General features: G+C 52.9%; 8 protein-coding genes and 1 non-coding gene across 9 annotated transcripts; 6 read left to right on the top strand and 3 right to left on the bottom strand.

Moving 5' to 3' along the window:
• Nucleotides 1-2,445: 2,445 nt before the first annotated feature.
• On the top strand, nucleotides 2,446-3,576 carry BO80DRAFT_466722 (uncharacterized protein; the record flags this gene model as incomplete). The annotated part of the gene is made up of 3 exons (XM_025722800.1): nucleotides 2,446-2,594; nucleotides 2,659-2,925; nucleotides 3,012-3,576. The coding sequence occupies 3 exons, from the start codon at nucleotides 2,446-2,448 to the stop codon at nucleotides 3,574-3,576; spliced, it is 981 nt and encodes a 326-aa protein (XP_025573089.1).
• Nucleotides 3,577-5,269: 1,693 nt separating this feature from the next.
• BO80DRAFT_495316 (HET domain-containing protein) lies at nucleotides 5,270-7,328 on the bottom strand (the record flags this gene model as incomplete). The annotated part of the gene is made up of 2 exons (XM_025723941.1): nucleotides 5,270-7,085; nucleotides 7,294-7,328. 2 exons carry the CDS (start codon nucleotides 7,326-7,328, stop codon nucleotides 5,270-5,272), a joined length of 1,851 nt encoding a protein of 616 aa, XP_025573090.1.
• Nucleotides 7,329-7,542: 214 nt separating this feature from the next.
• On the bottom strand, nucleotides 7,543-8,682 carry BO80DRAFT_386811 (NAD(P)-binding protein). The gene is made up of 2 exons (XM_025717032.1): nucleotides 8,222-8,682; nucleotides 7,543-8,169 (listed from the first exon to the last, which is right to left on the bottom strand). Exons 1-2 carry the CDS (start codon nucleotides 8,655-8,657, stop codon nucleotides 7,598-7,600), a joined length of 1,008 nt encoding a protein of 335 aa, XP_025573091.1. The 5' UTR covers nucleotides 8,658-8,682; the 3' UTR covers nucleotides 7,543-7,597.
• A 383-nt stretch (nucleotides 8,683-9,065) lies between these two features.
• BO80DRAFT_427112 (tautomerase family protein) lies at nucleotides 9,066-9,856 on the top strand. Its single transcript, XM_025719925.1, has one exon. The coding sequence runs from the start codon at nucleotides 9,280-9,282 to the stop codon at nucleotides 9,754-9,756; it is 477 nt and encodes a 158-aa protein (XP_025573092.1). The 5' UTR covers nucleotides 9,066-9,279; the 3' UTR covers nucleotides 9,757-9,856.
• Nucleotides 9,857-12,891: 3,035 nt separating this feature from the next.
• BO80DRAFT_436674 (uncharacterized protein) lies at nucleotides 12,892-13,900 on the top strand (the record flags this gene model as incomplete). The annotated part of the gene is made up of 4 exons (XM_025720969.1): nucleotides 12,892-12,908; nucleotides 12,983-13,281; nucleotides 13,445-13,616; nucleotides 13,681-13,900. 4 exons carry the CDS (start codon nucleotides 12,892-12,894, stop codon nucleotides 13,898-13,900), a joined length of 708 nt encoding a protein of 235 aa, XP_025573093.1.
• A 1,955-nt stretch (nucleotides 13,901-15,855) lies between these two features.
• Nucleotides 15,856-18,804, top strand: BO80DRAFT_436675 (putative C6 transcription factor; the record flags this gene model as incomplete). Its single annotated transcript, XM_025720970.1, has 2 exons — nucleotides 15,856-17,219; nucleotides 17,274-18,804. 2 exons carry the CDS (start codon nucleotides 15,856-15,858, stop codon nucleotides 18,802-18,804), a joined length of 2,895 nt encoding a protein of 964 aa, XP_025573094.1.
• A 503-nt stretch (nucleotides 18,805-19,307) lies between these two features.
• Nucleotides 19,308-19,388, top strand: BO80DRAFT_t219. The gene has a single exon. It is a non-coding gene; the product is annotated as a tRNA-Ser (tRNA).
• A 1,010-nt stretch (nucleotides 19,389-20,398) lies between these two features.
• Nucleotides 20,399-20,919, bottom strand: BO80DRAFT_457096 (NuoB/complex I 20 kDa subunit family protein; the record flags this gene model as incomplete). The annotated part of the gene is made up of 2 exons (XM_025722211.1): nucleotides 20,399-20,849; nucleotides 20,903-20,919. 2 exons carry the CDS (start codon nucleotides 20,917-20,919, stop codon nucleotides 20,399-20,401), a joined length of 468 nt encoding a protein of 155 aa, XP_025573095.1.
• A 718-nt stretch (nucleotides 20,920-21,637) lies between these two features.
• BO80DRAFT_457097 (Zn(II)2Cys6 transcription factor domain-containing protein) lies at nucleotides 21,638-23,465 on the top strand (the record flags this gene model as incomplete). Its single annotated transcript, XM_025722212.1, has 3 exons — nucleotides 21,638-22,725; nucleotides 22,785-23,074; nucleotides 23,146-23,465. The coding sequence occupies 3 exons, from the start codon at nucleotides 21,638-21,640 to the stop codon at nucleotides 23,463-23,465; spliced, it is 1,698 nt and encodes a 565-aa protein (XP_025573096.1).
• Nucleotides 23,466-23,740: the final 275 nt, after the last annotated feature.

The raw sequence follows: 23,740 nt of genomic DNA on the forward strand, positions 1-23,740 counted from the left end.
AGCCTGTGTTCATCCAACACTCACCGGCGCGAATGGAATCCATATCCTCAGTAGGCGCCTAGGGCTCGCCATTCCCCTAGCTTGAATCCTGGTTGTGTTCGGGGCTGTTGCCAGGAAAGCTTTGAGGCCTCATTGGCGGATTTTTATCTGGCGCAGCATGTATTGATACTGTATCATCCACTTTCTGACTATCTACTGGGTGGAATGGCGTCGTCAAAATACCTAAATTCTGTATAGGAAGTGGACCCTGTAAATTAATATGCGTACTATAGACCCTAAATCCGGGTTGCGGGGCTGCCAGGTCCTAGTGGGATGGCGCAGCAGCTATTGGTACCGTATTGTCCATCGCTGCATAAAAATCGTTCCAGGTACTGGACACTCGTAGATTGATATCCTTATCGGCGGTTTCTCGATGGTAGCATCTAGGTTTGCCTAATTACTCCGCTAGCACTGTAACCACCGGGCTTCTTGGCTACCACATTGCCTTCATGGATAATAAGGTCCAATTCCCCACCTGACTCATATGGTAATAATAATAAATTGCTTCATACTGTTGCGAGGTAATCAAGCAGTCCAGAGGGGTGGTGGTACCCGAACCACTAGATGCATCTAGGCCCTTTGTCTGTCGGGTGCAACTTGCATCAAGAAACATGTGATAGAGGCATTGTCCAGGGCGGAGGTCAAATAGCCAACCCCTATCTCGCGAGTTACTTTCCCATGGTCATACTATACCGTACTACTGAATCGCAAATCACAAGGTATATTTATGTAGGGTAGGAGGCAAGCCAGCTTTCTGTCTTGCTTTCCACTTTTGTGTCCTTCACCTATCTGCTTCACACCTTCTCAATTACCAGGCCAAGATGAAGACATTTTCTACCTTTTGTTTCACCTTGGGTCTTCTAGCATGCCCTATCTCTGCAAACACGACCAACTGCTCTTCGGGTTATGCATCGAACACTATCGGAGTATTCAGTGGTGCTCCGATCACATTTTCCATGAAGTTAAACGGCCCAGTTGCCTGTGGCCAGAGGTGTGAGAGCGTGGAGAAGTGTGCAGCATGGCTCTACACTGAATCATCCGGTAAATGTGAGCTGCACCGGCGAAATGCTTTGCATGTCTCCTCGAACCCGGGTTTTGCATATGGGGCCTGTGATGGATCGAGTGCTCTCTTGAATAGTAGTGCCTCTCCTTCGGCAGTGCAAGTCAGCAGTAGCTCCGTTCAAGCCAGTGCTACGACTGTAAGAAAAGCTCCATGATGAAATTTTGATTGCTCAAAAGAAAGGTGGCTAACACCAGAATAGACTGCCGCTGATAAGCAACATTCTCATGTACCCCGCCATTATCACAGCAGACATGGACATTGATTAAACGGTCAAGTAAAGGAGGATGTGGTCAATTAAAAAAATCATTCTCGTCCTTTCAAGACCTGAATCGCTTGGAGTCCTCTTTTGTTTCGTGTGTATTAGCAGCCCAGTGAGAAAAGCAAAGGAGATGTACAATGGTACCAACTTTGCAAGTTTTTTTGACAGTCATCAGCACTTTAGTCTAGACTTTCCACCCTCAGTTGTCTTTGCGTATGTGTCTCCTCCAGACTTTGTGTTGTTATCGCCTATCAGTCAATTTCCGCCACAGACAGGAGACATGTATAGTTCAAGCAATTACTTCAGCTAACCACAGAGAACATTCTTCTTTCATTGTCAAAGCTCCATCCTCTACCATTCCCCTCCTTGCAGCCCCTTACACTTCAACCCCTCATGTCGTCCAAAAGCCTCATTTCCGAAGTTTTACCGGACCACACTCAGTGTAGACCCCATTGGAGTAGACTACTGTGAGGCCTGATTTCTAGTATCCTTGGCTTTAGTACATCCTAATTATTTTAGTATCACTATCAATTTGCTCCGGTGGATCACCTTGCCCACGGCCTATGCAGGACTCCGTGGGAGTACCGGGCGATATGGTAGCAGATACAAGCTCACAATGCTCCGTACTATACATTGCTTATCGAAACGCTAGAGATTAGTGCCGGAGCTTCAGGCTGGATTAGGTCAAGCTTAGGGTCCGTCCAACGCCGACATTGGATCCGCCGTCGGGGATCCCGGACCGTGCCCCAGCCCAATCAAACTACACTGACCACCCATCAATGGCGGCGGACGAACTAGGTAGAAAGGAGCCTAAGGCAACATAGGTCAAATTGGTCTGAGACATGATACTACTACTAGCTTTGTCGGAGTCGCAGGAACCATACTTTGGGACAGGACACACAGATACTAGCCGTAAGATAACGGAGACGCTAGGGCAGTAGTTGGCGTAGGGCTCCTCCAGCGATATATATGGTTAGCTCAGGGCCCTCGGGCCTTTAGGCCCCTTTTAACCTTCCTTCTCCGTCCAATTTTTCTCTGTGAAGGAGGGAATTCAAGGGCGACAACCACCAGTCACCAAGTCACCATGACCAGCACCCATCTTTTGCTCCTCGGGTTAATCGCCCAGTCTATCGTCGTTCGCGCGACAGACGACAAATTCTACAAACCGTCCCTGGATTTCCGCCCAAATAATATTACAGGCCTCTGGTACCCGCTATACGACTGGGTGGGATCGTGAGTTTCCATTGGGATCAAGGTATATCCTTCGACTACCAGCATCGATATTGACTAGGCTCAGTTACTACAATTCCACCTTTGAATTTGAGCTCACCCCTACGGCTTTCAGCTCCACCAATAGCTCTTTCTGCTCGGGGCTGCGGAACCAGACCCTGAGCGCCAAGCGCCCCTCCAATCTAGCCATCACCGAGACGAGCATCTGGAATAAATATCCCCAGAACCCTGTCAACCTGTTTCTGACCGTGTGGCCAACCGACTATGATTTCTGGGCTCAATCACTGGACTCCGACTTAACCCAACTTCCGGACTATGCCATCCTTTCTTCCAAGTAAGTGCCGCCTCAATTTGGCTATATGTATCCCTGTGGGCCTTTTTGCCGGTAAAACTGACTCAAGCCATCTTTTTTTTTTCCAGCCCAGTATACTCCCAGGTTTGGTCCGTAACCGAGGACAACAACTTCAATCTTGACATAACCACCGTCGATGCCTCTACCAGCACTTATCGCATCTCTGCCAATTACACCTACGACCTTCTGAGCAGTGTCTCCCTCAACCTTGGATCTTGCGACCTCGCCGAATATAGCGACACGTGGATCGTCTATCTACTCAACCAAAACCAGATCGTCCCTGACTGGTTTAACTGGACCTATCCCACGATCGATGTGCGATTCGATAACAGCACTGCCAATTTGACCATCGAGGGGCAATTCGGCGCGACTGCTTACGACACCCAGGGTAATCAAACATCAACATGGATGGCAGGCTCGATTAAGATGGTGTTCCGCGGGGTGGTGGACAACGCGAGGTCGGATGTCTTGGTCCAAGGAGAAGATCAACCTACGTGGTTGAGAACGCTTGGCTTTGGTAATAATTCTTTGAACTTGGATGATTCAAGCAGTGCAGGGGTCATGACGAGGCCGTGGGATAAGCCGATGGCTGTTTCAGCCGTTTTGCTTTCGGCGATGTTTCTATATGTATAAGTTTCCCTTCCTTCTTTTTTTCTCTTGCCTCGGTGCAAAGTATAGACTAGGCAGAGCCGTGAACTTTCGTCCAAACTTCTTTTCAAATCGTCAGTGCAGCACTGCAGTACAATATAAACGTTAGGTATACTGCTAATGAAGCCCCGATCTTACCATTTACTTCGTCTACTCGAACCGAAAGAGGTCCTCACACACACCGCTGCCAGCACCTCGCAGTCTGGAGCACACAGCTAACTAGCATACGTCGCCGAACTCGCTTGAACTGTCTTTTTTGGTTGCTTCTTTAATGTAACCCCATGGCTTGGCACGTCTTTACAACCCTCGGGGAGGTCCTAGCAGCGCTGGTAGGCGTCCGGGCCTCTGCTAGACATAAATGACCACTACTACGACGACTACTACTGTTACTATTATTCATTCTTGATTATCTTTTTTTCCCTTCCGCAATTTCTTTCCTTCTTTTTTTCTCCTTCTTCTTTTCCTTCATCTTTATCCCGGAGCATACAGTGACCCGGAGGACCGTTCGACTACCAGATCATCTTATCGGCTTTTATTTAACCCTCCTATTCCCTTCACCCCATCCCCAAAACCCAGCCACCTTCTATGCTACCAACCCAGTTGACATCGCCACAATGGTCAGATCCAGCGACAACTCACCGCGGAAGGTCTCCATACGCAGGTAATCCTACTTAGGAAATAACCCTCCGATCTAGAAAAGGCTTTTTTAGGGAGCCTCCGTCAGCGTAGCCCCCAAGGCACTATGTGGAGGAGGATTCAGACGCACATTGGAAGATACCAAACCATTTCTACTGTCTGTATCAGAACCCAGACGCTGTAGCTGAGGGTCCGTATCCTAGATGATCCATCCCCATATTTGACCATGTGGGTCACCCGATATCATCAAGTTCCATAACATGTCCACCTTTGCTCTTTCTCTGGATTGTTGTCACCTGACTTGTTTGATATTCGTAGAAGATCATACCTCAAGTCGGCTTAGAAGAATAAGTATCTTGAAAACAAAGAAAGATGAAAGAAGATACAAGAAGGAAAATGGATCTCAAGGCACTTACAGGTATGCTTACTTAACTTCGTTGCAAATGTACTAGGTTGTTTACGCACCAGCTACCCCGGAACAGAATCATCCAATCGCTAGGGCGTAGAAGATCCTTTAATATGTGCAGCCTGGGGTCGCAATGCGAGTATTGTGCATATCCCTGTTTCAAAAGAGCTAAAGTTAAAACTGCTGTCAGAGGTAGATTGCCTCATGGTGATGCCTCGAGTCCACTTTATGTTGTGGCTTATAGAGTGGGGAGGTGGCGGTGATGATCCTCTTGGCTCAGGGAGTGGATACTAGGGCTAATGCTAAGCATGGGAGTATCCGCACGGATTCTTGTCGTGCAGAAAAGTGTGGCATCCAGAAGTAAGAAGCTTTTCACTGATGCTAGTGTCAAGAAAGGGGATGATATGGTGTATTCTGGGTGTAAAGACTTCGATGCAGTGTAAGTAGCTTGTCTATCCTTTGTTGTACCATATCAACCCTCTTAGTTGGTCTTGCTTTATTTTCTATCTCATTATGTAACTACCAGAGTGCATAAGCAAATTCACTCCATTAGGGTCAGTGTAATCAATCCAAGACATAAGCTGAGGCTGTTATGTTGCACTTGAAATCAAACACCACCTATAACCAACTATCCGTTTAAACCACAAGAAACTCCTCCGGAGGCTGCTGTTTCACTCCATCAGTGAAAGGGGTTGGCTTGGCATGGTCTCCAGCTATGGCCTGTCCAACCACTTTATAGTGCACTTGATCACTATCTCCATCTGCAATCGGGTGACTTCGAAGTATAAGTGGGCGACATGATTCGTGTGGTACAACCAGGATATCCTGGTCCTCTCCAATGCCAGGACTTATTCCGAAGGCACAAGCATCTGCATTGTATACAAACAATATTCGCATACCTCCAACGCCCTTTAGCAATTCGGCGACCACGTACTCTAATAAGCCTCTATTCGAGAGTTGCAGGGACGGCTCCGTTTCAAGCGAATGACCATTATTCGCTATGCTCTGTATTGCTTCAAGTATTTCGTTGGTCGAGTGCCGGTCGATCGGGTGATGGAAAATCTTGCATGTTTGGATAAAGCTTTCTTGCAACATTAAGTAATTCCAGCATTCACTCGATAGCTCTTCCATGTTCCCAAGAACTTCCATAATCTGTGTCGCAGTCTGGCACAGGTTCAGCCCGAGTTGAACTACAACCTTGCAGGTACCTGCACGGTAGGCCCAGAGGTGCAAGATCAACCTGTCCTGGCAGATATGAGACGACGTACGGCGATCCTCTCTATTCTTTTTGTCTCGGTGGTCTATGAAGGAAGTTTGGAAGTAAGGCATGAAGAATGGTGAGTCAGCTCCATGATAATCTGGTACCCAGGTTGGGAGCGACCTTTTCGAGACATTGTGTATAGGGAAAGCAAGTGTTGCAAAAGGCACTGCGCCTCCTTCATTATTGATTGTCCAGATTGTAGTTTCTAACATGATCCTCTCAAAGGTTTTATTGTAATCTTGTGGGTAAACCTTCTTGATATCTGGGCAAAGCCCATATAGCGCATAGATTCGGTCCCTGGGATTCTCACACTGGCGCTGACTTGTGTTTTGAAGATGGAACAACAAGGTGCCCATAGAACGCTTGTTTTCTGGGTCCAGGGATAGTAATATCTGGCTCAGAGTGTTTAGGGTCAGGGTGTTATAATGCTCAATCAAGCCTGCTTCGGCCTGTAAACAACGTTCGTATAGACCACGGGGCAAGTTCTTCTCGTCCAAGTTGCCTGCATCCATGGAATAGACAGTGTTTAGCATCCTCGATGCTTTGAAAGTCAGATGACCGCAGACGAAAGTTGGCTCATGCTTTGCCAGCAAACATTCTTGATATGTCCACGTTCGTGACCAATATGGCATATTCGTAACCTGGAACACGCCTTTCATAGCACCAATTTCAGCTATGAATTTCTCTACTGCGGCCCGGGTAGAGAAACAGCTTTTCGCACCGAGCCACCACCAGTATAAAGATCCTTTAATCATCCTCTTGTCAACATATCGCTCCACCCGGGTAACCGCCAGTTCGACCTCAGGGCTGGCATCTCCGAGCCAAGAGACAACGCGATGAGCACGTCCATATATCGACCCCATCAGCGGCACTTGGTTGTTCTTCTCGTCGATATCAGATTGATTGATGCAGATATAGTCGATCCACATAGTCCGCTTCCAATACGCACGCCGAAGCGCGTACAAGGCTTTTGCCAGGTTCGGAGTTACGCTGAACTCGCTCCCTTCAAGAATAATCCTCTCGGTGGTATGGCTTTTGCCCCAGACGTATGAGAGAGCCTCAAATTTCGGACGGTCCTTGAGCGATACTGTTCGAAGGAAACATTGCACTGGGTCCTTTCGATTCCGGGAAGGGAGAATGGAGAGTAATCGAATCTCTTGCGCTTCCGGGTTCAATGTGTTGTATTGAAAACTCATCTTTGCGACAGCTCGAAGATGCAGAGTCACATTAGGTGATAATCCTCCCTTTCGGGGCTGTTGCCAGCGAGGTTGATCGCGTAGGGCGAGCAGTGAGGATGGGCGGGGGTGTTTTCAGGGACGGGGGCCACACAGGCCAGAAGAAGGAATTATCAAGACTAAACCACTTGGGGTGTGATCTCCTGTAACTAAGGCATGAGTACCCGACTAAGGAAAGGACAATCCGTTTCATTGGCATGTGTCATGTGTGCTGACGTGGCGCCAATCTTCTCGGGTATCTGCGAGTTGATAGGTCGGATTTATTCTTCCTTGATGCTAAACCAATGAGTCCAAGATCGATGTATGGTCTGCTGGTTAACTTGTCGATGGCTTTGCTTCACAGGATATCCGACAACGTCTGGGCACCGCACAAATTCTACTAATACTGAAATTCATTATACAGTCCAATAACTCCATGTTCAAAAGAAAGCACTGCATGGCTGCATCAACAAACACGGCCACATCTCACTAATTACGAGCCTTCGCCATCAAGCCCAACTGCTGATCAATCACATCCTCAATAATCTTCTCCTCCGATCGCCACTGTATACCCAGGATCCGATCAGCGGCAGTAGTATCAATCTTCCAGTTTCCCTCAAACGGCGGCTCCAGCTTACAATCAACAGCCGGATAATTCGACTTGATGAATTTTGCAACCTGCTCCCACGAGATCGATGGTCTCGACAAGATAAACTCCGTTCCGCCTTTGATATCAGTCTCTAGGACCTTGACATGCGCGTCTGCAACATCCGACACATGCACCCAAGCATTAGCAATTCGAGTTTTTCCGGATGTGATGGACGCCCAGAAAAGGGCATTCATTCCGCTGATGTCCTCGGGAGCCTTTTGGATTAGACTGTGGCCCAGAACAAAGGTCGGGTGGAGCGTGACCAAGGTATAGTGAGGCCGGTTATCCTTCAGGAACGAACGAGTCGCTTGGTGGGCCAGAACCTTGGAAGCGGCGTACTTCAATGCATGGCCAGCGAATCCCTCTGGGAAGGGCATCGAGACGTCGACCGGAATGACTTCGCCGGTGTTGTCTGCTTTACTGTTAGCGACTCTCCCAAGACTGCGTTTGAGTTATAAACTTACCAGCCACTTCAAGGTCTTTTGAGACCAAAGCGGTCACCGGGGCCAAGGCGACAATGGACGACACGACGATGACTTTCTTGATCTGTGGGAACTTGAGAGCAGCATACAGAATTGCCTCTGTACCTCGGACGGCAGGATCAAGGTAGTCTTGCTGGAAGTTGTCTCCTCTTCCGGGGGTCGGAGAGGCGAGGTGGAAGATATAGTCTACCCCCTGAAGCGCTTCTTTGAAAAACTCTTGCTGAGAGATGTCGGGGACTATGCACGTTTCGATCTCATTCTCGTGTCCTGGGAAGAGCTCCCTCAGAGCGGCCTCTTGCTCAGCTTTGCGGATACTGAGACGTACCCGGTAGCCAGCTCGGAGAGTAGTAGCAACGACATGAGAGCCAATGAAGCCGGTTGCACCGGTCACGAAAACAAGGGGGTTCGTGCCTGACATGATGATGAATTAGCAATAAAGGTTTAGTTTCTGCGATGGTCTCCTACCACTTGACCCAGTCTTCAATTTATACCCTGCGAAGTGACCCTACGAAGTGGCATCCAGCAGATGCATTCAATCAATGCTTTGTAACATCATGACCGACGATGACGACAGGTGTAGCAAAATGCTACTGCGGAAGGATCACTAATCATATAATTTTTGAGGCGCTCGTATCCGCGCGATCACGAACCCTCTGGTTGATAAAGGGATGACACAGAGCTCGGAGTGACACGGCAGGCCGAACGCGGGTGACAAATCCAACGCTACCACCTCCCGGCTCCCATCTAGATCGTTCCATGCAACCCTAATCCATCCACCCAAGCGCCTGGGAATTTTAATCTTAACCAGCTCATATTCTTTGTTGTCGGGCCGATCACTAATCTTGTGAGATGTCGGATGGATCACTAATCTTGCGACACGTTCGGTGGGAGGTTATGGCATGGCTGCAGAATCGCCCTCGATGATATATCTGTCAAGCGCCGTCTTACCTAGGCCTCATTCTAACCATCTTCCAGTTAAAATCCACCACCAGGCATAACCATTCAACCCTCTTACCACCCTCAACTCAAACCAACCCAAAATGCCCCTCTGGCAAATCTACCACCCCACCGGGACCTTCCCCGACACGCCCTCCAAAGACTCCTTCTCCGCCGACATCACCAAGCTATACGTGGACATCGGCCTCCCCGCCTTCTACGTGATCGTCAACTTCATCGAAACCGATCCCCAGAACCTCTACATCGGCGGCAAGACCAGATCCCTCCCCACCGACAAACCCTTCGTCCGGATCATCATCACCCATATCGCGCGACACGTGCCCGACATTGAAGCCGCGTACCTTCGTACCACCTCTCGTCTGGACAAGGCCATGAACCCGCATATTCTAGACAAGGGGTATGATGTTGAGTATCATGTGGATGAGACGGATCGACGACTGTGGAAGATTAATGGGTTGATTCCGCCGCCGTCGAATAGTGAGGAGGAGAGGGTTTGGGGGAGGGAGAATCGGGCGGTGGTCTATGAGGGGGGGTATCCGTCGGTTGAGGCGGCACTTTAGAATGTGGGGATGAATCTATTGACTGGGTCATGTAGGGTGGTACTGATCACGGTAATCCCTGGATGTCTAGATTATGTAGATGCATCATGATCTGTTAGCGTGGATGAATTTAGCATACGCCTGTGTCCATCTCTGGTGGTTGATTACTCTAAGTATTCCACTATCACTAATTATTTTAGTTCGATAGCCAGCTTTCTTCTGTAAATCCACCCTCAAAGTGAATGGATGTCCTGGCTAGGACATGTCCGTTTTAATATTCGTCTTTCCTTGCCTATCAATTTGCCAGTTGACACTCACCTATACCCCATTATATACTCAACCCCCTTGTCTATACATGCTCTGCAGAACCTCGCAATCCCATACACATACCCCATACAACAGACGGAGACAAGCTTCACCCTCTTATCAACCATTCGCAGCCATTGGCATAGCGTAAATCTTTAATTCTTCTTTAACTCATACCTTAAAACAACAGTCAAACCCCCTTAGACTATATTGACACGCGAGATCTTAATATAACATATAACGTCATCCGATAAATAATCATCAACTATAACTAAATCAGGTAAACCCATCTCTAACAAGCAAAACAGCAAGCTGAGATGGCGGTCACTTACCGTTTTGGGTAAAAAGCGGCATGGTTGCCTATTCGGGTAAAATTCCGATTCACATTAGCAATTGGAGAAGCAGAGGGATGTTAGGTGGCTTTTACTTCATTCGATGATAATAGTTCTGTGAAGGGTGTTAGGGTGCTACTCATGATGTAAATGCAAAGCTATTTGATAAGTGCGACTTGGCATGGTCCTGGTAGAAGGTGAAATTGGGTCGTGTCCATTGGCAATATATAACTGTAGCTACACCGGACATATATTATGTTTCGACATCATGATCTGCCAGTTTTCGATTTAAAGGGAGAATAATAAAGACAATTGCCACGTTGAATTAAGGGCAGCATGCCAAGTATGACCGATGATAGAAACCCCTATTTACATCCGTTCAAAACCACTGCAGCCCTTCAGCTCCGTGCCATTGCGCAGCTACCCGTATTATCCCCGAACCGAACCTATTTGCAATGGTGAAGTGACTACTACGTGTCCATATTAAATCAAAAAAAGCTCTTTTCCTAGAACATACAATGCGGAGAATTTCGACGGGGGTTTGCTAAGAAGTACTGACTCTCCGTCGAGACCAATATCGGGTTATGGAACGGGATTCATTTCCCGGGCAGTGCAGTGCTCTGGTGGATAATCTGACAACCGTCAGATCGTCATGTAATGCTAGGTGTTGGATTTCTAATACCTAGCTATCATCTCAGATTATGCTATTTGGGAGCATATGTTCCCACAATGGAGATTCCGTGTCTTCTACTCTAAGCTAGTCAGCAAATACGAGAGTACCACCATCGCCAGAGCCTTCAACTAGGTAAAATACATCGTTATCCGAGAAGAGCAGCTGGTATTTGCCACTTTCTTAAATCACTAATGTTACGTCTCTGGAGGTCAGCTTGCAACAAGTCCGAGGCCACTGGTCGTCGGATCCGGCGTTACTGGTCCGTCCTCTCTGCACTGTCTAGACCGTCCATCCAGCGGCTGCCTAGGTAAGACGCAATGAGCTAGAAAATGCCACGATTACCTCGGGAGATCGATCTGGCGAATCTCGGGCTCAATGATAGCGAGCTTCCGGGAATTCCGTCGAGGATGTTGGTGTTAAAGTGAACTAGCAGATTGCTTCCAAGCCAAAAAGGAGGTCACTGAGCCTCACTGGATTATTTAAATTACGTTTGGAATATGGATGCAGCGTAGATGGCATAGGAGACGTAGTTTTTCCAGCTCGGAGAAAACATTCCTGGCCGAGCAGACGGCATGGGTGGCGTTGATCCGGCCCTCCGATTAGGGTTCCTGTCGGTTCACGTGCGACCCCATACTCCACACGGCACCAGCAGTCGCCGATAAAACCGGCAAGGAGAGATAAGGTGAAGCAACCAACAGATCGCATCGTGATTCATGACGAGCTGACTACGAGGACTCCCACGTCCAGGGTAACCATCCCGACAGTCGCAGCGGCAGTCCGGCGGGTAATTTTCCGTGTCCGGCCATGGATAAAGGGTAAAGACTAAGCCAGCCAACCCCGGAAAAGACTTATGCCCAGCCAGCCCACCCCGGGGCCGGAGGAGACTCGGGCGTTGGTACGTTGCTAGCCCAGCCGGGCGTAGTCCAGCGCGTGGCTCGCGAGACGGGAGGGAAATAAGTGGCGCGGATGAGCGAATTGCAGGCGTCCAGGGCCACTGGGAGGATGGACACTAGGACCAAAGAGGTGTGGCCTGGTCCTTGGCGGAGTGGAGCAGCTTCAGTTTTTCGCGTGGTCGGTTTGGCTTTTTGGTCCCAGGCTGGCTGGGCACAGAGGCTTAAGGCCTAAGGCTCAGGCTAAGCCTGGGGTCACATGGATGACATCGTCTCGGTGGCAGTCCGTGGGGGACCATCTGCATCATCCACTCAGCAACCGTACCCTGGGTGTGTAGGGCACCCCGGGTGGGCGGGCCGTCGACTATATATCCAACCCTGACATCCATGTGACGATATTCACGGACGCGACGTGGCAGGATCGGCATTGGGGTGCATAGGACATGCTGAAGCTGAACCTCCGTTACCCCGCGGGCAGCCCCCGACTGTCCAGCCAGCGCCCACGATTACCCCGAGCGGCAGATGCGACGACGACGTGACAGCGGGAGAACTTACTGGATTGAGTAAAGGAGGCGGTCTCACGGGCTGAGAGTTGCGCAGGGCGCTCAGCCGTGGGATCGGGCATGGACGGGGATGTCCGGGTAACCCGTAGGAGTTAGGACAGCCAAGGCATTAGTCAAGGCGACTGCTGGATGATGTTGATGGCTGATTATTGACCACTGACCAGGGACAACAGTGGGAGACTGGGAGGGAAAGGGCAGCGATCCGGAGGAATTGCGGGGTCGGTTCGCTTGTGCCTCGGGTGGCGGTGGAGACCAATCAGGCCCGTCGGTTGGCCCGACCAGCGGCCACGGGACAACCGGTTAAATGCCTGCGCGGGGACTTGCCGGCGGCCACCGATCGGTCGGCTTACTGCTGGTGCCATTCGTATTTTAGTCACTAGATCGACGCCATCATGGATCATACTACAGAGTAGGTAGCAGGTATGTCCCACCCCCGAGACACGTAGGGGTCCCCGGAGTCCAAGGATGGAACTATTACACTAGAATGCACTTGGTATCTTCCTCTTCAGTGCAGTCGGACAACACGGTCGGTCAGCAGCCTGTTGCCGTGTCGATCGGGAATCACATCCCTGCGCAGCCAATCTTGCCCCAACGGGACACGGACGCTGCTGGCCCAGTCCTGCAAGACCAGACCGACCGCCCAGCCCAGGCGGAGGATCGTGATCTCATCTCGCTTCTCCCCCGCGGGGAGATCCGACGCAGGGGGAAAAGAAAACAGGAGGGTGGCCGTTCACGAAAACGAGCAGGTCAGCCGTCGCCTTTCAGATGCGTCGATACCCGAGGTTCGTCACCGCAATCGGGGCTAGAATCATTTGCCGTGGCCCCTTCCCCTCATTTGACCCTTCCGTTTGGCCTGACTGGGTTCGCACTGGACCAGGGCTGGGCTGGGATTAGACTTTTGGGAATATCCGGGGTACGGCGGTCTGCTTTTGTAGGGACGGGCAGGCTGGCAGCCTGAGGTGGCCGGGTCTGGCTGGACTGCTGCTGCTGGCCTGCTGGACGAAAGAAGGGTTGGGCTGGTCGGGTCGGGGGTATTGTCATTTTGGGGGTCCCGCGTCATGCAATCCCCGGATTTTGTAACGGTTTACGGGGCGAACTCCATCCCCTGCCATGCGAGGTAAGTATAAGGGAGCCGACCTATTAATATAATCTCGGGGCAGAGGCTGCCTCTTTTTAACCAGCGCAACCGTGCTTTTCACTCAATCTGCTGGACAACCATCCACCGGGGAAACTTGGAGGGCTGTCAGGTCCGGTCAGGTCAGGTTAGGTAATGGAATGAGAGATGGCGGTCAAGTGACGTTTCACACACGGCTGCTGCTAACCGGCATCTCGGTCGGTACAGGCACGAAAAGCGACCGTGTCCGTCTCTGGGGAGGAATGCGTGCAAGTCGTAGGGACTGAGTACGGTGCAAATGCGGGCGGTTGCTGTCCCTCGGGGAGGGAGACGACAGTTCTCTCCCTATCACATGTAGAGACTACCCCGTAGGCATCGTTGTCATGGAGCCATGAGGAACATGCCACTGGGAACCGAAGCGATCGGTCGGGCCCTCCGCGCCAACTGGCCGCCGAGCCCGCTGGCAGGTAAGAAAGGATACGCAGCGTGACCCCGTCAGCGCCACGGGGCCAGGCACTCCGGACGGAACCCCAGTATTGGCGGCAGCATCTGATGGTAAGGTAATTTACCCGAAGTCTCGCTCTGTTGCTGTCTCCCCGGATGGGCTGCCACTTGCTTTTCCTTCCTCCGTTCATCCCCCTTTTCCATCAGACCATCATCCATCGGGTCCGTCACTCTGCGCCGTCTGTCTCTTTCGTAGCAGTGCCTGCTATACTGTTTATCTGAATTCTATTTTCTCTTCTCCTTCTGCTCGCGACCTCTTCGACTCCTCTGGCGCCTCCTCCTCCTCCATCTCGGCACTCGGAATCTGGCTCCACCATTCTCCGGCTGCTCGGTCGCGTCCTTGCATCCTCAGGCCGCACTAGCCCGCTCCGGACTAACTTGGGTCGGGCCTCCGCAAAATGCGGATGACGCCTTGCCTTGTTGGGATCGTCCGCCTGCCTGCCTCCCACACACACTCCCACTGACTGACTGACGAGACTCTGTTGTCGGCCGGAGTCATCCATCCAGCTCTCACTCTCTCGCTCTTCTCTCCTTCTTCCTTCCCCCCCCCCCTTCTCCCTTTCCCCTCGTCCTCCACAGGGGATCGATCTCCAACATCGCTTTCTTGCTGACTTCCCCTCCCTTCCCGTCACTACTCGTCTCCATTTTTTCTCCAGTCTCCACCTCCAAATCCCGTCGTCCCTAATCCACCCGACAGTGAAGTGAGTTGAGTGTGGTGTTGGGCTGATTCCCACAGGCGGTGCCGGTCCGGTGCCCCGACCCTGGACTCACGCTACTCTCGGCCTCCCCCACACTCCGCGTATTCCGTGGGAAGGACGCTCGCTCATCCTCCTGCTGCTGCTGCTGTCTGCTGCATGGTGGATATCCGCCTGGCGGCTTCATCCCTACCCTGGTCTTGTCTTGTCTGGTCGGGTCTGGTGAAATTCTTCTGACTCTCTCCCTCTCCCCCCCCCCCATCCTTCCCTCTCCACATCCCAACCTGACCCTCTTACCCGACTGGCTTCTTCCCGGCCCCGTTACCCACGCCGCACATTATTGGTGACATCGCAACGTGAATAATTAATTACCCTGTCTCCCCATTCTTCCATTCGGCTTCGCGACCTTTTCTTTTCCCGTGCCCCGTGGGCTTTTTATTCATTATCCCACCCTCTCCACCTTCTCCCCTTCTTTTCGCTTTTTCTCCCTTCTCCCGCCATTTGCTCCATCCCCGGTCCAAGTCACCCTCCTCCCAGCCCTGCTGCTGCGCCATACTTACCGACATCCCCGGTATCTGTGTGTTGTCGCTGTACCTCCTCCTTGCGTCGCGGCCCTGTGTTTGCACCGAAGTAGCGAGCCGACGCCAGCACTCGCCCCCTAAAGGTCAGTTCTCGTGCCCAGTTGCCGTGGGTGGAGCCCTTAGTTCCAACACCCCCCCTTCCCTAGCCGGTGGTACTGACGGCAAAACACGACAGCCGTGGCCGGCCAGCGCTGTCGCCCCTTGCGACCCAGACCGTCTGGAGTCTGGTTCGGAATCCCGGGGGAAAACTACCGGAGAAATACGGCGGAAGGTAGCAGCTGCCTCCCACACGCACACACGACTCACCACCCGTGTCGACCGTGGTCCGGGGGACTGCGTCGTCCCTCCTGTCTTCTTCTTTTCCTCCCTTCCACGCCCTTCCGTCACTGATTTGCATCCCTTCCTGCCTCTCCTGCCCAAGCGACGGGTCTCCCGTCTCTCGCGCCCGTCCTCATCGTCACAATGCGCTCCAGCATCGCCTGCGCTCGCTGCCGTCGGAGCAAGATAAAATGTGTTAACGCCGGCATCGATACCACCTGTCGCGCCTGTGAATCCTCGGGTCGCGAATGTGTCTATCCCGCCCCGGCCATCGGGGTGGGTGGTGGTGCCGCCAAGCGAGACCTGGCGGCCCTGGCCGAGGGTGAGGAACGTAACAATGATTGGGATAGCCCCAAGCGACAGCGGTCACGGAAGACGGTCGGCATCTCGTCCGCTGCGAAGGATGCCAGATCGGCCCTTGACGTGCTCGATTCGTCTGTCTTGACTACCAAGGTCTGGGATGCCGTCTTCGACCTATTCCAATCGCACTTTGCGACGATGCTGCCCTTCCTACATCCCGCTTCCTACATCGGCCACACTCGCCCGCTCTCCACCCATTCCTCCCAGCCGCCGACCAACCAAGAGCCCTCGCGAGATCCGGCGCAAAGTCCACCGGTCAGCAAAACCGATCCAAATCCGCTGATTCCCCTCGGAGTGCTCGCTCTCACGGCTCGGTTCCATCCACAACTGGTCGCATTTCATTCCCCGCCCTCCCCGGGCAACCCATCCAACCCTCTCGTCGCCTCGGAGTACTATGCGACGGCGTTGCGTAGCCGGCTGGCCGGCGTTGACGGCGCCAGTCTGGCAGTCACCGATCTCACTCGGGTACAGGCGTTACTGATGTTGGCGTTGCATGAATGGGGCATGTGCCGGGGCAGGAGTGCCTGGTTATACGTCGGTATGGCCATTCGACTGTCCCAGGCCATGGGGCTTCCCTTTGAGCTCGAGAACGAGATGGCTTATCGGGATGGCCCGCGGTCGCCCGTGCTCAAGATGGAAGCCGAGATCTTTGGCATTCCCCGGCGGCCTGTGGAACCTCGAGATCAGACCTCAGATGATATCATAGCCCAGGAAACGAAGCGCCGCACGTTCTGGGCATGTTTCATTCTTGACCGTTGCCTCAGCAGCGGCAAATACCGGCCCCGCATGATCCGCGTCAAGGAGCTGGGCATCCAGCTCCCGAGTGACAATGCCTTCGCCTTTGGCGAACGGGTGCGCACGTCCCGTCTCAGTGAGCCGGTCGCCCGCCGTCCGCAAAGTTTTGGAGCCCAGGGCGTCCAGATTCCGAGCATCCGCCAGAGTCTGGGAACCCTCGGGGACGACCGGATGCCCAGCAATGGCGCCCCCGATCCCAAGTCGTGGTCTCCGGTCTCGCGCCGGAAGGATTCGAGTGAGGATGAGATTGATCGCTGGGAGGTTGGTGCGGAGGAGTCCGTGCTCAGTCGGGTCATTCGGATTATCCGCATCTGGGGAAGTATTGCCAAGTGGTCGTGTGCTGGAGGTCGACGGTATGCTCGCCACCCATGCTTCTGTGATTGCTCACGGTCTAATGATATTCGCAGAAACGAACAGTTGCCCCCGTGGCACCCTGACTCGCGCTTCTCCAAGCTGCGGGTGATGCTACACGAATTCCAGGATGGGCTGTCCCGCAACCTGCAGTACTCTCCGCGGAACACGGACACCCACATCATGTACAAGACCACCCTCTCCCCGTACACGATCATGCATGTGGTCTATTTCCTCTCGGTCATTGTTCTCCATCGGTCCTATATCCCTTTCCTCCCCATGCGATGCTCGGAGCCGGTCGGGCCGTTGGACGAGCCCCTCTTTCCAATTGAAAAGCCCGGCATGGCCGAGGCGTTTTGGCGCGAGAGTGCTCGGGAGCTCTTCAAGGCCGCCCGGGAAATGATTGACCTGGCCGTCACCTGCCAAGAGCGGGGCGCCCTGGTTGAGAATCCCCTCGTGGGGTTTGCCGTCTACAACGCCGCGTTTATTGGCGTCTACGCGGCCCATTTCCCGCACATGGATCCGGATGCCGCCTTGGCTCCGCGCGATCGAACTGCCCAGGGTCAGGCACAAGCCCGGAAGGCCCTCGACATCTTGCGGGATATGCGCACGCGCCTGAAGATGGCGCGCGGGTGGTTCCGCACGCTCAACCGCCTGCACAGCTACTTCTCCAAAGTCAAGCGCGATTTCCGGCGACACTCCCGTCGGATGGACCTGGACGGCGCCGACGCGCATGTGAACGGCATTCGTCCGGTGCGGGAAGGCGGCGCTGGCGGTGGCCTGGATGAATTTAAGCTACTCGAAAAGCTGTTTCTGGACTTTGGCATCATCGAAGACCAGCTGCCGGATGGCAACGCGGATGATGACGCCCTGGCGGCTGCCAGCGACCGCGCCACGAATCTGAGCGACGCCGGCAGCAATGCGGTTCGCAGTGAAACCGGCGACACGGGCGAGCCTCCGCTGGATGGAGCTGGCGGACGCCGCGAGTCGTGGGTTCCGATCAACAGCCCTGGGATGCCACTCCCCGGCCCGGATGGGGAACGCCGGCCGAGTCTCCCTTTGCCCCCGAACCGCTCCTTGCAATCTCAATCGCCTTATTCGCTGCCGGCCTTGCAGCATCACCCGGACGGTGGTTTGTACAACGCCTCGTCCCCTAACCTCCCCTCATTGGGACCACCTGGGCCTTACGGAGCTCCGCCGACCACGGGGGCGGGCGCGTCGTCGCAATACGGCGGACCACCCCCTTCGAACCGTCTGCAGCCTTTGAACTCGTGGCTGAACAACCGTCAACAGCCTCCGCCGCCCTACTCGCAGTCTCTGCCTCCGATCAATGCGGCCACCTCTCACAGCCTGCCGCTGCTGCCCCCGCCGGGCTCGGTTGGCCATCCGGGGGCGTCACCCCCCGTGACGGTGGATGGCCTCGATAGCGTCAATACCAACGGGCTGCTCTCGACCAGCCTGGGTGGGGATGACGTGCTGGCCTTTTTGGAAGGGTGCGAGTACGACCAGCTCCCGGCCATGCTGCCCTCGGAGATGGGGGTGCCGGTCGGATGGCTCAGCACGGTGTGGACCGAGTTTGCCCGGTAACGGGATTCCTTTCTCTTGCTGATGATTGAGCGACCTTCGTCTGTACTATTATTTCCTATGTGCGGCACTTGTATTGTATGAATATGTATGCGCGCTTCGGCGGACTGACGAGACCACGCGACACTTCTGGGATTGACGCGATGTTTGGGAACGCGGGATGTTTCTTTGTTTCGGACCTGGGACCCTGGGCTGGGAAAATTGGCACGCGCGGGGAGGATGGTTCTGTTTCCTGCGGATTGAATATTTCGGGCGCCAACGTTGCTGGGGACGAGCGATGGGATGGGTTGGCGGTTTCTGACAGTTACTTTGAGCGCGCGGCGTCTGGTTGATTTATCTAAGTATGGACGCATAGTACCGGACTTTAACAATTCTTGCTTTGTCACCTGTGTTGGAGATGTAACTAGATGTAGACGACTCCGTAGATTGACTCGGGATAACATGTGGAGGCGATGGTTGGCCATGGCGCTTGTATTTTGGTCTTGTGCTGCTCTTTCCAACAAGTAGTCAGTGTGGCCGAGTGGTTAAGGCGATAGACTAGAAATCTATTGGGTTCGCCCGCACAGGTTCGAGTCCTGTCGCTGACGTTTTTTGGGGTTTCTTTTTTCCACCCGTGGGTCGGTCGATCCGTGGTTCGCCGTAGCTTCCGATCGGCACCAGAGCATGCCAGATCCACTGTACCGTGGCGGTCTTCCATTCCTTTTTTCACCATTCTTGCGGCATCCTACTGCCCGGCTCAGGTGCCGAAGTACTAAGATCCGCGGATGTCGACGGATGCTGTATTTGCCATAATTGTTTGTTTAGCGAGACCACGCCTAAGCCTATACGATGGCTGGAGCCTGCCACTTCATTCACAGACACGCATGAAACTCATTGCCCTGGAGGAATTAAACAATACGGGCTTGTCAGTCCAGCATGGGGCACTCATCATGTATTTTCCCTGCTCGCCGGGAAGTATTTGTCAGATAGTCGGAGATGTAATTTTGTGCCTGGATGTTTTGGATCAAGTCACTGTTCCGTATCCTTTAGGTCAATTCCGCACCACTTTCACTGCAATCCTGCCTTAACGATCCGGTCAAGTTAAGGTATTAGATGAGACTCATGTTCAGTTGTTAGTGGTGCTACCGGCAACGTCTCTCTGTGATAGTATGCAGCAGCATGACCAACTACTTTTGAGCAATGAAGTGCGCAAGTGAGGTGAAAATCATTACTTGTAAAGCTGAGCCTCTACGAACGTGCATGTATCTGCTGAACAAGATTATGCTCAAAGACAATTCCGGGACGAATGCGATCACGCGGACCACCTGCAGCGGATTAGGGAGATCATTCAGACAGAGTGGAGAACTTTACTAGAAGATCAACAAATGTCGAGAGAATATATACGGCATGATTTCTCAATTGGGGTACCTTCACAAGAACAGCCAAACCACGTTATCTTGTTTCGATTAAGTCATCTCCATCCCTAATCTTTAAGATAGAGACACAGTATAGCATTCGTCACCCTCCGATTTTACATACATTAACCCTACAACTTCAAACCATCTTCCCATCCCCGCAAAACCCCTACAAACCCCACAAACTACTACCCAACCCACCCTCACCTCCGATACCACATCCTCGTCCCCCCCATCCTCCCCATCTTCCTCTGCAACTGAAACACCCCAAACAACAACGCCTCCGCCGTCGGCGGACACCCGGGCACATACACATCGACCGGCACGAGCCGATCCACCCCCCTGACCACACTATAACTATAATGATAATACCCACCGCCATTCGCACAACTCCCCATACTAATCACCCACTTCGGATCGGGCATCTGATCATAGCATTGGCGCAGCGCCGGCGCCATTTTGTTCGTCACGGTGCCGGCGACGATCATCACGTCGGATTGGCGCGGAGAGGCCCGGAAAATGATGCCGAGACGGTCTTGGTCGTAGCGGGGCATCGAGGCGTGCATCATTTCGAGGGCGCAGCAGGCGAGGCCGAAGCTGAGGGGCCAGAGGGAGCTTTGGCGCGCCCAGGTGGTGAGGTGGTCGATGGAGGTGCTGGGGCGGTTAGATGGGGATTGGGGGGTGTAGTATTGGGAAAGGGGGCTTACAGGACGTGCTCGACCATGTGCATGGGTCGGGGTTCTGCTGAGAGGGAGGTTGGGGAGGGAGGTACATGCTTGGGACTATTCAGTGGGCTGGTGATCGAGTATGAAGCATGGTGAGAGGGCAAGAATGGAGATGTCCTTCGGAGGATTGGGTGGGATAAGGAGCAGAGGGAAAGACATCGGGTTGCTAAAAAGGCGTGTTGTCAGTATACATAGCGAGATGTCGTAGGCTACCATACCGTGATGAAGCGTCAGTGGACGGCTACCGTGTAGGAGATGCATCCTGGATCTAAAAGATTCTGATTATGGCTTGCTGTATCATGTGTAGTCCAGATCATGGTGAATAGTGACTGAAGCAATGGGCATAGTTAGGGTGGGTATATCCCGACTAACCTGAGGCCATGTGGGATTTCCCGACTAGGCCTCCCGAGACCCCACTTGCCGAGAACCAGTCACGTTGCAGCCAACTTTCCCTCCAGAGGTTTTCTTTTTGCTGCTTCGTGAGAATGGCCCCAGAACGCCACAGATCCAGAGTTGAATGCACGGTATGTCAGAAGGTATTCACTACTAAAAGCCATCTGCGACGACATGAAGCCACTCGTAAGGATCCCCGTTCCCGCCGCATCCGGAGATCTAACATGGTCAGATGCCCCCTCGCCAAAGGCAGCTTGCGGTTTCTGTGGCCGTGCATATTTAAGAAGGTACCGTCTCTTATTGAGAATAATAACAAATAAAAGCATGCTTACCGTGACTAGCGATGTTCTACGACGGCATTTCCAAACGTGCAAGCAAAAAGGAGACTGCCCCGCTCCAGGTCAAGCCGAGCCGGGAAGAAGGCGAACGGCCTGCAATGCCTGCGTCGAGGCAAGATTATTCTGCGATGGAGAATACCCGTGCGAGACATGCCTGCATAGGGGTATACACTGCTCATTTACTCACATACAAGAGCCTTCCGGGCCTGTGACTCGCACAAGACCGACTGTGGGATCGCCGCAGTCGGATCGGATACCGGGTCCTGCCAAAATGGCCATTCCCTTTCTGTTGCACTATGCAGATACAGGGAGTGACTCCGAGTTAGGGAGTCTTCGTCTCCTCGCCCAGTGTGGCTCTGGGAACTGTACTATCGATCATCAATCGAACGATGAGAACATGTTCGAGACGTGGGAGAGCCTGTTCAACTCGTTCATCAACCCCTCCACATTGGGCCCTTCATGCGGCATACCAGCCGGTCCGACAGATAGGTTCAGCTCAGAACTACTAGAAAACACCTCGACTCGGCTATTATCCCTACTCGCAAGTTCCGATCGCAGCCCCCCTGACCGAGATCCCCCGGACCTGCATAAAGCCGAGCAACTGTTGTCGCCTAGGAATATTGGCAACGCTCTGGAAGCGCTGCTTGATAATCCGTTCAATGCCCATTTCTTCCATGCCGCCTCGTTTCATCTGAACACAGCCTCACCGCGTCTCATTCTAACCATGGTGCTCTTGGGAGCAACTTACATCACCCCGCAGAACACAACCGACTTGGCACAGTACTCGGAGGTTGCTGAACATCTCATTTTCGATGACCCTGAATTCCAGGTTTTGGTACACGGGCAGAACCACCTACCCGAGCATCGCATCCTAGAGATCCTTCAATCCGCACTATACGCCATGTACCTCCAAACCAACCACGACAACCCCACCAGCATCCGGAGACTCCGCATGCAACGATTCCCAGCTGTCATCACAGCAATCCGCACACTGAACCTGACCACCATCACCAACGACTCGGCCCCCAGTTCCTCCACTTGGGAATCCCATCTCCTACAGGAGGGTCTAGTCAGGTACATCCCCCCTACCTCCCTCCCTCCCTGGACAGGAATATCCGACTAACAATCCACAGAGTAATGGCCGGCATCCACCTCTTCAACTACTACTGCATCATGTTCTACCGCCACCCCACGCAACTCCGAATCACAGAAACGACGTTCGAAATTCCCCAACGGGACGATCTCTTCCATGCTCGTGATGCGGCGGAATGGGAGCGTCTATACCCCATGAACCTGGACGATCGGGCCCCTGATACCATGCGCCTGCACACGGTGCTCCGGGAATACATGCGCGCGGACCACACTAACCACGATCAGGGCCACTACCCGAGGACGTTATTAGGTCTCTTCCTCGTTCTATCCGGTGCGTCTACCACCACCACCACCACCACCCACCTACCTCGTAGTCCCAAGAGAATGACTAACACCCATAAGGTCTACATTCCATCCTCTTCGACCTACTCCCCCTCCACACCATCACCAACGATCCATGTATATTCCACCCGGTTGAGCGAGGTCTAGATCGCTGGAAATCCCACTGGGATTTATTATGTAGTGATATCGAGCCCGCGCGTGCCCAACGGGCGGGGTTTATCATTCATGCGGTGGAGTATTGGTGGGTTGCGAAGGCGCTGATTCGGTGTCCGGCGGCGGGGTTGCTTGAGGGACGGGATGATGGGGATACGAGGGATGGGTTTCGGGGGATGGTGGAGAGGTTAGGGGTGGGGGGAGGTGGTTGTGTTCGGTCTGGATGAATGTAAGTTGTTTGCTTGTAGCAGGGAGGGAAATGGGATTTGGGGAGATAGTAAGTTTTATTTATGTGAGATGTCTTATCTTTACAGGGAGGAATAATGAAGGAGATTTCAAATATAATCTAATGGATGTAAAGGAGAATATAAAAGAACAACATAGTTGATGGAACGATGTCTACGGAGGAGTGCACCAGATGTATCCGCCAGGTGATGCGCGTATTAGGGCAGGATGGATATCGGTATCCCGGACTGGTCGACCCACTTGCCGGGATGAAGCA

The sequence above is a fragment of the Aspergillus ibericus genome (genome assembly GCF_003184845.1).
Source record: "Aspergillus ibericus CBS 121593 unplaced genomic scaffold BO80scaffold_33, whole genome shotgun sequence".
Taxonomy (NCBI): Eukaryota; Fungi; Ascomycota; class Eurotiomycetes; order Eurotiales; family Aspergillaceae; genus Aspergillus; species Aspergillus ibericus.

What these genes read in the sequence shown, in the direction of transcription:
- BO80DRAFT_386811 (XM_025717032.1), bottom strand. Translation starts at nt 8,657, where the DNA reads ATGTCAGGCACGAACCCCCTTGTTTTCGTGACCGGTGCAACCGGCTTC. An exon ending in AAAAGACCTTGAAGTGGCTG is followed by an intron (nt 8,170 to 8,221) that starts GTAAGTTTATAA and finishes ACAGTAAAGCAG; the next exon opens with ACAACACCGGCGAAGTCATT.
- BO80DRAFT_427112 (XM_025719925.1), top strand. Translation starts at nt 9,280, where the DNA reads ATGCCCCTCTGGCAAATCTACCACCCCACCGGGACCTTCCCCGACACG.